We start from the raw sequence: 14,652 nt of genomic DNA, 5'->3' as shown, positions 1-14,652 counted from the left end.
GAATCTTTCGACACTGCTTCTGCCTAAAGTTTATTCATCATTAAATTTAAAGAAATATTTAAGTTGAGACAAAATTAAATAAAAGTAAATACAGACATACTACATTATACTTTTGCAAATATGTTAACTATAAAAATGTAAGAAGAGGAGGCTGGAGAGATGGCTCAGCGGTTAAGAGCACTGGCTACTCTTCCAGAGGTCCTGAGTTCAATTCCCAGCAACCACATGGTGGCTCACAACCATCAGTAATGAGATCTGGCTCCCTCTTCTGGCCTGCAAGCATGCATGTACACTGTATACATAATAAATAAATAAATCTTTTTAAAAAATGTAAGAAGAAAAGACAACTTTGATCCTGAATTCATATGCTTTGAGGTTTACATGACCAAACAAGGGGGTTTTTATTAAGCTAGTATGATAGAACTTATACTTACATCATTATAATAACCTGCATCCGGCTGAATGGCCCGCATATCTCTCTGATCTCTTTGCCATATCCTATTCTGTTAAAAATAAATTAACTAATGAGTATGTGGCCTTGTGACAGTCATGTAAAATTTAATTAATAATGAAACCTAATGTGTTTTTTTCATTTATGTGTATGGATTTTTGCCTGCATGTGTATGCATGTGAGTACCAAGCAACACACGCATGCTTAATACCCACAGAGGTCAGAAGAGCGCAAGATACTCTAAACTGGAATTACAGATGGTTATGGGTCACTATGTTCCTGCTGAGAATCAAACCCAGGTCCTCTAGAATAGCAGCTCATGCTCTTAACCATTGTTGAGCCACCTCCCCAGCCCCCAAATGTAACAGCATTCATGTGTGTTTTGAGTTTTGTTTTTTCAAAGCCAGGGTCTCACTGTGGCTTGGAACTCAAGAGTTCCTTTGCTTCCAGGGCATTGGGATAAAAGGAGTACACCAATACCAGGCTATTTTCTCAAACACAGGTAACAGTGATGGTGGTGTCTTAGATGTTCCCCCTTTCCTGCTGCTCCTGTTTAGAATTTCATTCAAGTAGCCCTGTCCCTATTCATCCAGTTCCTCTGATCCCTAACACGTCCTCACTCATTTATCATTCTGATAAATGGAATTGGGGGAAGGAAGCACTGGAGAGATGGCTCTTCCAGAGGACCTGGATGCCAGTACCCACATGGCTCACAGCTTGTTAACTCCAGTTCCAGAGGCTATATATATATATAAACCCCCTCTTCTTCCCTATATGGGCACCAGGCATACATACACACAGTAGACATACATACACGCAAGCAAAACAATCGTACACATAAAATAAAAAAGTTGGTGAGGGGGGAGTGAGGATAGACTGGCAATCATACTTTTGCCAAAACCATTATTAGCACAAAACAATTTCTTTTGTCTCTATTTTGGCTTTCTTTTTTTATTCCTTCCAAATTCTAGCTTCATACGCTAGTTTCCCAAATGATATTGCCAAGAAACTCTAAATCAACCAATGTGACATCACATGCTTTAATCTCAGTACTTGGATGGAGGGGGGAAAGTTTGGGTATTCAAAAACAATCTGTGCTATATAATATCCTGTCTAAAAAAAGAGGAAAAACTAAAAAGTCTAAATCTGCCCTTGACACTTTTTGCCATGTGCCTGTAATATACTAATTAGTTCAATGTGCAAACAGGCCTTTAACCACTGAACTAAGGTATAAAAAGCAGACTAAACCAAATGGATGGCACAGTAACATTTAACAGGCTAACACAAGTACATAAAGAACTTGAAAGTACAGAAACAGCTGAGAGCACTTTAAGCAGATCACCTACATTCCATGACTATAGTAGGTATTCAATCTTCAAGGTAAATATAGAGCTCCAGACTAGAATTTACCATTGGGAACTCAGAAGTGGGACAAGTCCTGTTCTCAGTGCCAGTGTCTCAGAAATATTACTATGTTGGTAGTCACTTATTAGTTCACATACACTGTGGGTCATTTTCAGAAGATGATTAATGAACTCTACATCTAAAACGCTAATCCATCCCACTAATTCAAGAAATACCAGAAATACTTACTACCCTTTATTTCCTTTTTAAAAAACTGTTTTTTTGGCTATTAAAGTTCATTGGACTTACCTCCAAATACTTAATTACAGAAGGATTATAGTCTATGGTTTTCCGGTTTACAGCTTTCCTCATCCGTTTTCCATCAAAGGTAAGCTGCTGCATTGCCTGCTGCTGTGCAAAATCGGGGCGCTTATAAAACAGTTGTCGGGGTGCCTGGTGTTGAAACCTCGGCATATGGAAAAATCGTGGAGGAGAGCCAATTTCTGTAGCCATGGTGATGTTTTTCTACTAGGTCACTAGAATAGAAGAGGAAGTATTTTAAGTAGACATATCAGCATGACAACAGTGCCTAAAAGCATATTTATTTTTTTAACCTGAAAACATTTTTAGACTTTGAAAGAGCCATCTCTCCAGTCCTAAGCTAAAACCAAGTTTAAGTGGATACTTTTTAAAATGCTATTTATTTATCTATCTTGGGTTTTTGAGACAGGGTTTCTTTGTGTAGCCCTGGCTGCCCTGGAACTAGCTCTGTAGACCAGACTGGCTTTGAACTCACAGAGGGCCGCCTACCTCTGCCTCCTAAGTGCTAGGACTTTAAAGCTGTGCGCCACCACTGGCCTAGCCACAATTTTTTTTTTTTTTAAGACAGGATTTCTTTGTGTAGTTTCGGTACCTGTCCTCAATCTCGCTCTGTAGATCAAAGGCTGGCCTCAAACTCACAGAGATCCGCCTGGCTCTGCCTCCCAAGGGCTGGGATTAAAAGTGTGTGCCACTGCCGCCCAGCTACAAAATTTTTATGTATGTATTTATTTGCAGGAAGAGAGGACATGTGCTAAGAAATGTATGGAGGTTAGAAACTTGCAGGAATGGGGTCTCACCTCTCATCATGTGGATTCTAGGACTCAAATTCAATTGTTAAGCTAAGCAGCAGGAGCCTTTACCCTCTCTCTAACTAAGCCACCTTGCCAGCCCAGTGAACATTTTAGTTTTCCTCCTAATTAACATTCAAACACTCTATTTATTAAATGAAACATGAGGTATATACTATGGCTCAGTAGCAGAGTTTACCTAGGATGCATAAAGTCCTAGATTCAAATGGCAGCATCACTAAATAAATATAGGAACTAAAAGACCAAAACATTTGAGAGGGCTAAATTACAAAGTACCAATAAAATCAATTGTAAAATTTGGCCAGATGGAAGAGAGCACAATGCATAATGACTTAGGGTATTCTGTTTGTTTATTTTGTGTTTCTTCTGGGGAAGAAAGGCAAGCAACAACTTAGAATTAACATTTCTAAAACCTTACATGTCTCACACACACACACAAAACAGAGGCGGAGAAGGAAATGATGGAAAACAGGAGCTGAATTAAGATTCTTATTTTTATTCATATGTGTGCACAAAGTGTGTGGGTGCCAGACCCTTGGAGCTGAAATTACAGTGGCTGTTTGCCACCAACCTGGGTGCTGGGAACCAAACCTTGGTTCTCTTGAAGTCCTGTTCAACTGTTGAGCCATCTCTCCAGCTCCACCCACTACTAACATTTTCAAATGAAATTTTCATTTAGATATTTTACAGTCAATCTACTTTTAAGATCATAAAACTATTTTACCCTCTAAAAGTTGTAAAGCCTGACTTTCAAATTTCCCATCAGTAGCTGAATAAAGAAGCTGTAATTTCAGCATTGGAGAAATAAAAGCAGGGGAAACACAATTATTCTTTTGGGTTTTGGTTTTTTTCTGAGACATGATTTCTCCGTGTAGCCCTGGCTGTCCTGGACCTCACAGACATCAACCTGCCTCTGCCTCCTAAGTGCTGGGATAAAAGGTGTGCACCACCACTGCTTAGCCACAATTATTTTTACTGCAAAAGAAAGATTGCACTTTCCACTATTTTTCTGTTCTTATATTTGGTTTATTTACTGTCCAGATACTTTATGGGGTTTAGGAAAAAATTGTAATATTCTTTAGGTAAAAATGGTCTTGGTGTCAACAGAGAGGTTTCGCTCAACAACTGAGGGGAGTAGATGCAAAGAACCAGTCAAAACATTAGGTGGAGCTTGGGGAATCAATCCTGCAGAAGGTTGAGGAAGGATTGTAGGAGCCCAAGGGGTCAAGACACAAGAAAATGGGCCACGGGCTGGAGAAATGGCTCAGTGGTTAAGAGCACTGACTGTTCTTCCAGAGATCCTGAGTTTATTCCCAGCAACCACATGGTGGCTCACAACCACCTGTAATGCTATCTGGTGCCCTTTTCTGGCCTGCAGGGATACAAGCAGAAAGAACACTATATACATAAAAATCTTTAAAAAATAATATTTAGATATAGAGAGAAAAGAAAAGAAAATGGGCCACAGAGTCAACTGACCAGGGCTCATGGGGGCTCACAAAGACTGAATCGACAGCCAGGGAGCCTGTATGGGTCTGACCCATGTCCTCTGCATATATATTATGGTTGTATAACTTGTTGTTTCTGTGGGACACCTAACAGTGAGAGTGGGGGCTGTCTCTAACTCTTTTACCTGCTTTAGGGACCCTTCTCCTCCTACTGGGTTGTCCGTCCAGCCCTATGAAGGGATTTACCTAGATATATTGTAACTTGATAGTCCATGTTTGGTTGATGTCCCTGGGAGGCCTGCCCTTTCCTGAAGGGAAAGGAGGAGGAGTGGACTGCAGTTGGAATGTAATTTATGAGAGAAGAAAGGGAAAAGGGAAACAATGGTCTTGGTACTACTCCATTCATCTGCATCACTTCAGTCCCGGTAAGTGTGTGAGGCAAGAGAGGTGGTAGTGATGGTGGGGAGAAAAAGAAATCCTGACATATACACCAAAACAAACGGGGTAACAAAACACGTATTAATGTGTTACCTCTACTAGGAAGCAGTTCTTGATCTACAGCCCCAACAGGTTAGTTTGTAACGAGATGAGAAGCATCCCACCTATTAGAGGTGTGTATGAATTTGACTTTGTACAAAAAGCACTTAAGAGGCTGGTGAGGAATCTGCTTACTCAAAAACCTCATGAACACAACTGCATCTCAGCAATGAGATTTAAAAGCTTCAATCCAGATATCTAGGCCAATTTTTCTAAAGGCCTAAAATTTTTTCTAAATTTGTTTTGAGATATAGCCTCATTATGTAACCCAGTCTAGTTCTAAACTCAGAATCCTCTACTCTCTACCTCCCAAATGCTGAGTTGTGTGCCCAATCGCTTTAAAAATCATATTTTGGGCCAATCTGGGCTACAGAGTGAGTTCCAGGAAAGGTGCAAAGCTACACAGAAAACCCTGTCTGGGGGGGGGGGGGGGGGGGGGGTTTAAGCCGGGCAGTGGTGGCGCACGCCTTTAATCCCAGCACTCTGGAGGCAGAGGCAGGCAGATCTCTGTGAGTTTGAGGCTACAAAGTGAGTTCCAGGAAAAAGTGCCAAAGCTACACAGAGAAACCCTGTCTTGAAAAAAAAAAAAAAATCATATTTTAGAACCAGTGGTGGTGGCAGCACATGCTTTTAATCCCAGCACTGGGGAGGCAGAGGCAGGTGGCTCTCCAAGTTCTAGGCCAGCCTGTTCTACAGAATTCCAGTACAGTCAGGGTTATACAGAGAAAACCCCTAGGTGTAGGGGTGGGAAGCATACTCTGAGGTGGCAAGATGGCCCAACAGTTGAAGGTACTTGCTGCCAAGCCTAACAAAACAAGTTTGATTCCCAGGACTCACATGGTAGGAGAGCAGAACCAACCTCCCACCCCCAACTTCTGGAGTTCCTCTAATTTCTATACTCATGTGCATGTATACTTGTATACATATACACATGCATGCATGCATGCATACACACACACCCCACAAAATAATTGTAGTATTTTTAAGTAAAATAAAAAAAATAAAAATTCTTAAGTTTAGGGAATAGAGTGTAGGGTACTGCGGATTGAGTCTAGCATCTCACATGTAGTAACACTGAGGTACAGCCTCAAGCCCAAAATAGCACACTTAGAAAGTTTTATTTTTACAATTATAAATTTTCTAATTTTACTGAAATAAAATGAGTTTCAATAACAAAAAAAAATTATACTAGTTATAACATGTATAATATTGGAAGTGTGTGAAATGAAAGCAGCCAAACACAAAAGGCCACATGTCATGACACTCTTTATATGAAAAACCCAGAATGGGCTACACAGAGAGAAAGCCTCTTAACTACAGGTTACAAGAGTCCAGGAAGAAAGGAATGAAAACGTGACTACTTCCTTCCAGGATAATAAAAAGGTTGGAACCAGGAAGAGGAGGCAGCTATACAACACTGAATGTGCTAAATGAGCCAAATGGTACACTTTAAAATGGCTTAAAAGCTAGGCCGTGGTGCACAGCCTTTAATCCCAGCACTTAGGAGGCAGAAGCAGGCAGATCTCTGAGTTTGAGGCCAACTTGGTCTACAGAGGGAGTTCTAGGACAGCCAGAGCTACACAGAGAAATCCTGTTTTGAAACACACACACCCCCTCCCTCCCGCATAAGAGACCCTAAAAAATGGGAAATTTAATCTATTAAGGAAAAATTCAAATGGCTATCAAATGAAATAATAACAAAAAGCTGATGACTGTTGAAGATAGATGCTTCAACTGGAGAGAGCACTAACCAAGACCCAATCAAGGATTGATGGCATGAATGACTAATGTCCAATGCAAAACAAGCAAGTTGGTGAACAGAATTGGTTCAGCAAGGGTTGGTAGAGTGCTTGTCCCAACTGCAGCACCACATATACCCAGGCTGATGGCAAATACCTGTATCCCTGGCACAAGGGATAAATGAGAACTCTCAGAAACTCAGGACCATGCCTGGCTACACTGCAAGTTAAAAGCTAACTTGGATGGGGGGGGGGGGGCGTGCAGACAGAGAGCAAGGACACTGAGTTCCAAACTATATAGTCAGTGAGATCCTGTCTCAGAAAAATATATAAAACCAAATCAAGTTAAGTGTTCTGAGAAAAGTCTTCTTGTTTTGTTTTCTTATATGGCCAAAGTACTACTCATGTTAAAGAAACCAGAATTCTGGAATGATGAAAAAGAGCAAAACAAAACAAAAACCCAGGGGTGAGGAGTGGCGCATTCACACACCTTTAGTCTCAGCACTGGGGAGGCAGAGGCAGGCAGATCTCTGTGAGTTCGAGGACAGCAAATGCTACACAGAGAAACCCTGTCTCAAAAAAAAGGGTGTGTGTGTGAGACTATATTGCAAAACAAAATTGAGAACATTAAATATTAGTTATTTCTGTCAAATGCTATAAAAATTTTGTGACTAAGAAGAATGCAAGCCTTTTTCTCTCCCCACCTTGTAAAACTTTGATATAAATGTTTCCCGCCCCCCAACTAGGTAAAACTTTTGTTTGCACTTTAAAGGTCCTGCTGCAGTCTCAGAATTCAATGCCTTTCCTTTATTTGATGTCTTTAATTTCCTTTGCTCTGATTCTTTTTTTTTTTTTTTTTTTTTTTTTTTTTTTTTTTTTTTTTTTGTGGTTTTCGAGACAGGGTTTCTCTGTGTAGCTTTGCGCCTTTCCTGGAACTCGCTTTGGAGACCAGGCTGGCCTTGAACTCACAGAGATCCGCCTGGCTCTGCCTCCCGAGTGCTGGGATTAAAGGCGTGCGCCACCACCGCCCGGCTGCTCTGATTTTTTTACTCTAGGAAATTAAGAAAAACTGTGAGGTTAAGCCAGGTGGTGTCGGCTCAGGCCTTTGATCCCAGCACTCAGGAGGCAGAGGCAAGCGGATCTCTGTGAGTTCCAGGCCAGCCTGGTCTACAGAGGGAGTTTCAGGGCAGCCAGGGCTACAGAAACTCTGTCTCAAAAAACCAAAAAACAAAAAGAGTAAGGTTAGCCCCTAGCAATGGGGAAAGTTACCACCTGCTTTAAGGTAAAGCCAAAGTGAGCTCCCTGCCCCAGTGTGCTGCTCCTTCCCGTCCTGCTGGTCAGAAGGAAAGTCTGCCTTGTTGAGACACTTTAACTGGAGGGGTGGTCTCTTCCTTTGTGACACCTAACTGATTTCTAAGACTAAGGCCCAGGAAGATAGCTCAGCAGTTAAAAGTGCTTGCCACCAAGCCATCGATGATTTCCCAGGAGCCACATGGTATAAAGGAAGGAACCAATGCCACCATGTTGTCCTCTGATGTCCACCCACATACACACCATGTTATCCTCTGATGTCCACCCACATACACACCATGTTATCCTCTGATGTCCACCCACATACACACCATGTTATCCTCTGATGTCCACTCACATATACACCATGTTATCCTCTGATGTCCACCCACATACACAAGTCATCAATGAAATGAAAGTTAACACGAAATTCAACAAAAACAAACCACCTTACCATACAGTTACTATGAGCAAGCTTCACATATACCTTACAAGCTTCAGCTTCAAGTCAGGCAACCCATTAAATTACTTGGTAGTGGGAAGGGGGGAGAGAATGAGAGACTGAGACCATTTGACCCATACAATGCCCTGGGTTCAATCCCTAGCATCACAAAAATAAAAATAGCTGGGCAGGCCAGGCGGGTGGTGGCGCACGCCTTTAATCCCAGCACTCGGGAGGCAGAGCCAGGCGGATCTCTGTGAGTTCGAGGCCAGCCTGGGCTACCAAGTGAGTTCCAGGAAAGGCGCAAAGCTACACAGAGAAACCCTGTCTTGGAAAAAAAAAAAAAACCCCAAAAAAAAAAAAAAAGCTGGGCAGGGGCTGGAGAGATGGCTCAGAGGTTAAGAGCACTGGCTGCTCTTCCAGAGGTCCTGAGTTCAATTCCCAGCAACCACAAGGTGGCTCACAACCATCTGTAATGAGATCTGGTGCCCTCTTCTGCCCTGCAGTCATACATGCTGTATACATAATAAATAAATAAATCTTTAAAAAAAAAATAGCTGGGCATAGTGATGTATTTTTGTAATCTCTGCACTTGGAAGGTAGAGGCATGGGGTCATCCTTCTGCTACATAATGAATTTGAGGCTACATGAGACTTTCTCAAAATGAGGGAGGGAGGGAAATAGAGGGAGGGAGAGATGGAGGAAGGAAGGAAAATCAAATAAATAACAAACAAAAATTTTTTTTTTTTTTTTTTTTTTTTTTTTTTTTTTTTTTGGTTTTTCGAGACAGGGTTTCTCTGTGTAGCTTTGCGCCTTTCCTGGAACTCACTTGGTAGCCCAGGCTGGCCTCGAACTCACAGAGATCCACCTGGCTCTGCCTCCCGAGTGCTGGGATTAAAGGCGTGCGCCACCACCGCCCGGCCAAACAAAAATTTTTAATTTCTTTTGGTGAAACTTTCAACAGTGCTTCTTTGTTGATGTTTTGGGTTGAACTGCCCTTCCTACTTCACTTACCAAAGCCCTAAATCCTAATATCTCAGAATGTGATGATATTTAGCTTTAGGGTTCTAATCTAACCTGAATGGTTTAAAAAAAAAAAAAAAAAAACAACTAGGACTCAAAAGGGGGGAGGGGGAACCATGCAGTGGTGGCACACGCCTTTAACCCCAGCAGTCAGGGGGCAGAGGCAAGTGATCTCTGTGAGTTTGAAGCCAGCCTGGTCTACAGATTAATCCAGGACAGCCAAGGCCATACAGAGAGATCTTGTCTTGAGAAGAGAGAGAGAGATTAGGGGTCAAACAATACTGAGCAATACTAGAGCAACAGCCCAAAAAAAAAAAAAAAAAAAACTGTCACCAAGAGCCAACCCTGCTCACATCTTAGATGTTTGAGGTCAACATTCAGAACTGAGGAAATTTATTTATTTAACCCACCAAAGCTATCAAAGCCGTGGTACTTGTTATGGCTCCTCTAGGTAATTTCAGAGCAAAGTGCTTCTCTTCAATAGGAGGTGCTTCCTCTGAAAGCAGAAAGTCTGACACATAAATTTGAACATCAGTGACTCACACAGAGAGAAACTCAAGTCCTCCAAGCTACCCTTCAAGCTTCACAATGGAACTATATTTATTAAGCAAATGCAGAGAAACAGTAGCTTTAGCCTATTGAAATATTAATACAGATTGTACTTGCTGTAGCACTCACTTCAGATTCAGCACTAGAATGCCAAAATTCAACTCTAAGTTATGCTTCCCCCAAACAGTCATCTCATAACTGAGCTGGGGGATGAGAGAGATGGGCAGGTGGGTTGGAAGAGGAACAGAAGTCAGGAGGAGACAAATAATTTGCCTAAGGTTATTCATATATAACAAAACATCCAAATTGTTAAGGATAAAAACCCACCTAAACAACTAAATTCATTCATCTTTCTTTTAAACATAAACTTGTAATGTCTCAAGCAAGGAGCACAATTCTGTCAAATGTTTGCCCTATATTACAAACATCAGGTCAATCACGCCATTCTGACTCAGGCTCCATGGTACCTGGTCTACTCTGTATTTATATAGCAAACATATCCTGACTAAACAAAATTCCATAAGCAGGCCAGACAGTGGTGGCACACATCTTTAGTCACAGCACTCAGAGGCAGAGACAGGCAGATGGATCTCTGAGTTCAATGCCAGTCTGGTCTACAGAGAGAGTTCCAGTATAGGCAGAGCTGTTCACACAGAGAAACCCTGTCTCGAAAAACACAAAAACAAACAAAAACCAAAATTCCCTAAGAACACCCTAAGCTTTCAACTACTGTACAGAATTAGCTAGTTGTGGTGGTTTGAATGAGAATGACCTCCCCTTTTTCTTTTTCTCTCTCCCTCTTCTCTCTCCCCCTCCCCGTTCAGTCAATTTCTTTGCATCTCTTTTCTCAACCTGTAAAATGAAGTTAATGTAAATAACCTGAAAGACTTACTTTGCTCAAAGACACTATTTTTACAAGAAAATGATAGGTCAACTGGATAAGCTGGACTACTCAGACTTAGCTCTCCTGCACGTTCTCAGCAGAATTACAACTGTTTGTCCCAACTGCTCACAAAGTAACTTCTCATATAATCTTAGTCATCTGATTCTACCAAAGTATAGTTGAAGACAAACGTAGATAGGAAGAATCAAATTGCAATTCTTTGTGAAGTTATAATAAATTCATTATTTCAGAATTATACAGCAATTCATTCAAAGCCAAACATGGTGATGTACTAACCACAGAGGCAGAGGCAGAGAAATCTGTGAGTTCATGACTAGCCTGGTCAACATAGTGAATCTCAAAAAACAAAACTCACAATTCATCCGAGACTGTAATAACCCTTTAATTACAGTAATAAAAGGTGTATGTGCAACTGCTAAACAAACTTCTAAGACTAGAGCAACAAAGGTAGAATGAGCCAGCTGGTAGTGGCCCATGCCTTTAATCCCAGCACTGGAGAGTCAGACAGAAGATCTCTGTGAGTTCTAGGCCAGCCTAGTGAGTTCTAGGCCAGCCTAGTCTACAGAGTAAGTTCTAGGACAGCCAAAGCTGTTACACAGAGAAATCTTAAAAAAAAAAAAAAAAAAAAAAAAAAAAACCAGGGCTGGAGAGATGGCTCAGAGGTTAAGAGCACTGGCTGCTCTTCCAGAGGTCCTGAGTTCAATTCCCAGCAACCACATGGTGCCTCACAGCCATCTATAATGGGGTCTAGTGCCCTCTTCTGGCATACAAGCAGAACATTGTATACATAGTAAATAAATAAATCTTCCAAAAAAAAAAGAGAGAAACAAAAACAAAAAAAATTAGAATGAATAGAAAGGAATTCAAGAGAGCTGATATTCAAGCTGGATTTAAATGGGAGGACTATGACCAGCCAGCACCAAAAAAAGAAGGAAAAAAAATATTTAAAGAGTACCGAAAGGACACACTGTGTTCTGTCACCAAGACACAAATCAGTCATAAAGAGTTTAAAAGTACAGAAGATGACTGGTGAGGCACTCAACAGTTAATAGTGCTTGCTGCTCTTCCAGAACCCCAAGTTCAGGTCCCAGCATCCAATTCCTCTGTCCTCCACAGGCTCCACATACATGCAGCACACACACAGAGATACACACTATACACATAAACAAAAATTAAAACAATCTTTATCTTCAAGTACAAAAGAGCTCAAAGAATGATCCTGGAGAACAGTTCAGTGGGTAAGGGCCCCAGTTTGAATTCCCAGGAAGCACAAAAAGCTAGGCATAGTGGGACACTTCCATAAGCCCAGCACTGGCGGCAGCACAGATAAATGAAGTCCCAGAGCTCACTGGACTGCCAGTTTAGTAAAATCAGTAAGCTCCAGGTTCAGTGGAAAACTCTGTCTCAAAAAATTAAGTGGAGAAGCTGGGCATGATGGCATATACCTTTAATTTCAGCACTCAGGAGGCAGAGGCAGGCAGCTCTCTAGCCCAGTCTATACACAGAACCACCAGGGTCACACGTGCAATCATGAAAGAAGGCTGAGCTGGGAGGTGGCGGCACACGCCTTTAATCCCAGCACTCAGGAGGCAGAGGCAGGAGGATCTCTGTGAGTTCAAGGCCAGCCTGGTCTACAAAGTGAGTTCCAGGAAAGGCGCAAAGCTACACAGAGAAACCATGGGGGGGGGGGGGGGGACCAAAAAAAAATGAAAGAAAGCTGAAGTCAACCTCTGGCCTCCACACAGAAGCACACACACGCGTCTACAAACACATGTACATACACCCACATGAACTTACCCCCTCCAGCACACATAACTGATGTGAGGCTCTACTGCCACTATTACTACTACCATTCCCAGTATGACGGCAATAGGGATACAGACAAGATTACAACACCAATCAGCCTCTGAAAACCTAAAATGAGGTGTGGTGGGCCAAGACTATAATCTAGGTAAATGGAAGATCATCCTTGCCTATAGACTAAGTTCAAGGCCCTCTGCGCTACAGAAGACTGTGGTGGGGACGGGGGACAGAACTAACAGCTTAAGGTGAGAAGACATTTTTGGAAGATACTTGAAGAAAGAAACAAATTAAATAAAGCCATCTCTCATTCATTTAGCTTATTCCAGGTCATCATCATGTTTTCCCTAAAAGAACATAGTTCAAAATAAGCCTAAATCACATATTTCAAACTATAACATCAGAAAATACAGAAAGCATCTCATGTTGTTTACACTAAGCTCTCAGCTTTTGGCAGATTCCCATAAAGAAAAATCATACACAATGATAACATGTTTCATATTGGGCATGGTAGTCCATGCCTTTAATCCTAACACTCAGAGGTGGTGGCAGGTGAGTCTCTGGTCTATAGAGTGAGTTCCAGGACAGCCAGGGCTACACAGAGAAACCCTGTCTCAAAAAACTAAAAAGAGAAAACCTGTTTCACAAATAAAGTTTTTTACTTTCAAATGTGTAATTAAAAAATAATTTGGGACTTGGGAGATCACTCAGCAAGTAAAGTGTTTGCCACAGAAGTGTCAGGATCAGAGTTTGGGTTCCCACTACCCATGTAACTGCCAAGAGGGCATGGCAGCCCACCTGTCATCCCAGTGATGGAAGGTAGAAATGGGATCCCCAGAGTGTATTGGGTTCTTAGAGTAGGTCAATCAGCGTGCTTTGGGTTAAGTGAGAGTCCCTGAATCAATATAAAAAGTAGAGAGCAATAAAGTTATACAATCTCAACTTCTGCCTTCCATCCACATGCATGAACTCATTTCCACACACACAATGCACATAACAAACATGCAAAAAGCCCTTCAAAAACAAAAACAGACTTCAAATGTTTTTATACTGAGAGAGGAGAGAGAGGAGAGAGAGAGAGAGAGAGAGAGAGAGAGAGAGAGAGAGAGAGAGAGAGAGAGAGAGAGAATATCCTTGTTCAGTCAGGAGGGGCTGGACAGATGGCTTAGCAGTAAAAGCTCTTTCAGAGGTTCCATTCTTAGAGCACAACTAACAGCTCACAGCCACCCAGAACTCCAGTTTCAGGATATTTAATACCTTCTGACCTCCATGGGCTACTACTGTACACACATGTGATGCATATACATATACCCAGAAACACAGACATACATATAAAATAAGTATTCTTAAAAACAAAAACTACCCAGGAGACTAAGTCTATGTCTTAGTTACAAAAGGTCTATGTCGAGGTTACAGTCAGTATCTATCTGCCATCTCCTAAGGGTCTTTGTTCAATGGGGACTCCTGCTCCTTTTTCTTGCTTCCAGTCTGTGTTTGTTTGTTACAAAACAGAACAGTTTCTAAATAAATTTCCCTGATATGGCTGGGTGTGGTGGCACATGCCTTTAGTGCCAGCACTCAAGAGGCAGAGGCAAGCCTGGGTCTAAGTTCCAGGTCAGCATGATCTACATAGTGAATCCTAGAAGTAAGAGCTATGTAGTGAGACTGTATCTCAAAAAAATTTTAAAAATAAATCCTGCTTGTTCAGGATTCTTGTTTATTTTGTTTGTTTTTAATATAGAGTCTCATTATTTAGACTGGGCTGGCTTTAAACTCAAGGTGCCCTCCAAATTCTTGTACCTTCCAAATTCTGACAGACTTTACACAAAACTAGCACACCACTAAGAACAACAACTGTGCCTACAGAGTGTAGAGCACACCTACAGTCCCATTATGTGGGACGTAGAAACAAGAGGATCAGGAGTTTGGCTACATACCAAGTTTGAGACCAGCCTCAGCTACAGGAGACAGGGACAAAGAAAAAGGAACAGGAGG

General features: G+C 41.6%; 1 protein-coding gene across 3 annotated transcripts in view; it reads right to left on the bottom strand.

Moving 5' to 3' along the window:
* Window positions 1–14,652, bottom strand: part of Wdr33 (WD repeat domain 33) — a 112,197-nt gene that overhangs the window by 79,558 nt on the left and 17,987 nt on the right. For all 3 annotated transcript variants that reach the window (XM_059246299.1, XM_059246301.1, XM_059246300.1), the window contains exons 2-3: window positions 2,105–2,331; window positions 435–503 (exon numbers count right to left, since the gene is read on the bottom strand). In XM_059246299.1, the coding sequence (XP_059102282.1) occupies window positions 435–503; window positions 2,105–2,308 (273 nt within the window). In that variant the 5' untranslated portion in view covers window positions 2,309–2,331. The remainder of the gene's footprint in view (window positions 1–434; window positions 504–2,104; window positions 2,332–14,652) is intronic.

This window comes from Peromyscus eremicus, chromosome 19 (assembly GCF_949786415.1).
Source record: "Peromyscus eremicus chromosome 19, PerEre_H2_v1, whole genome shotgun sequence".
NCBI lineage: Eukaryota > Metazoa > Chordata > Mammalia > Rodentia > Cricetidae > Peromyscus > Peromyscus eremicus.
Note: the sequence above shows the minus strand (reverse complement) of the source record. Positions and strands in the feature narration are given on the sequence as shown.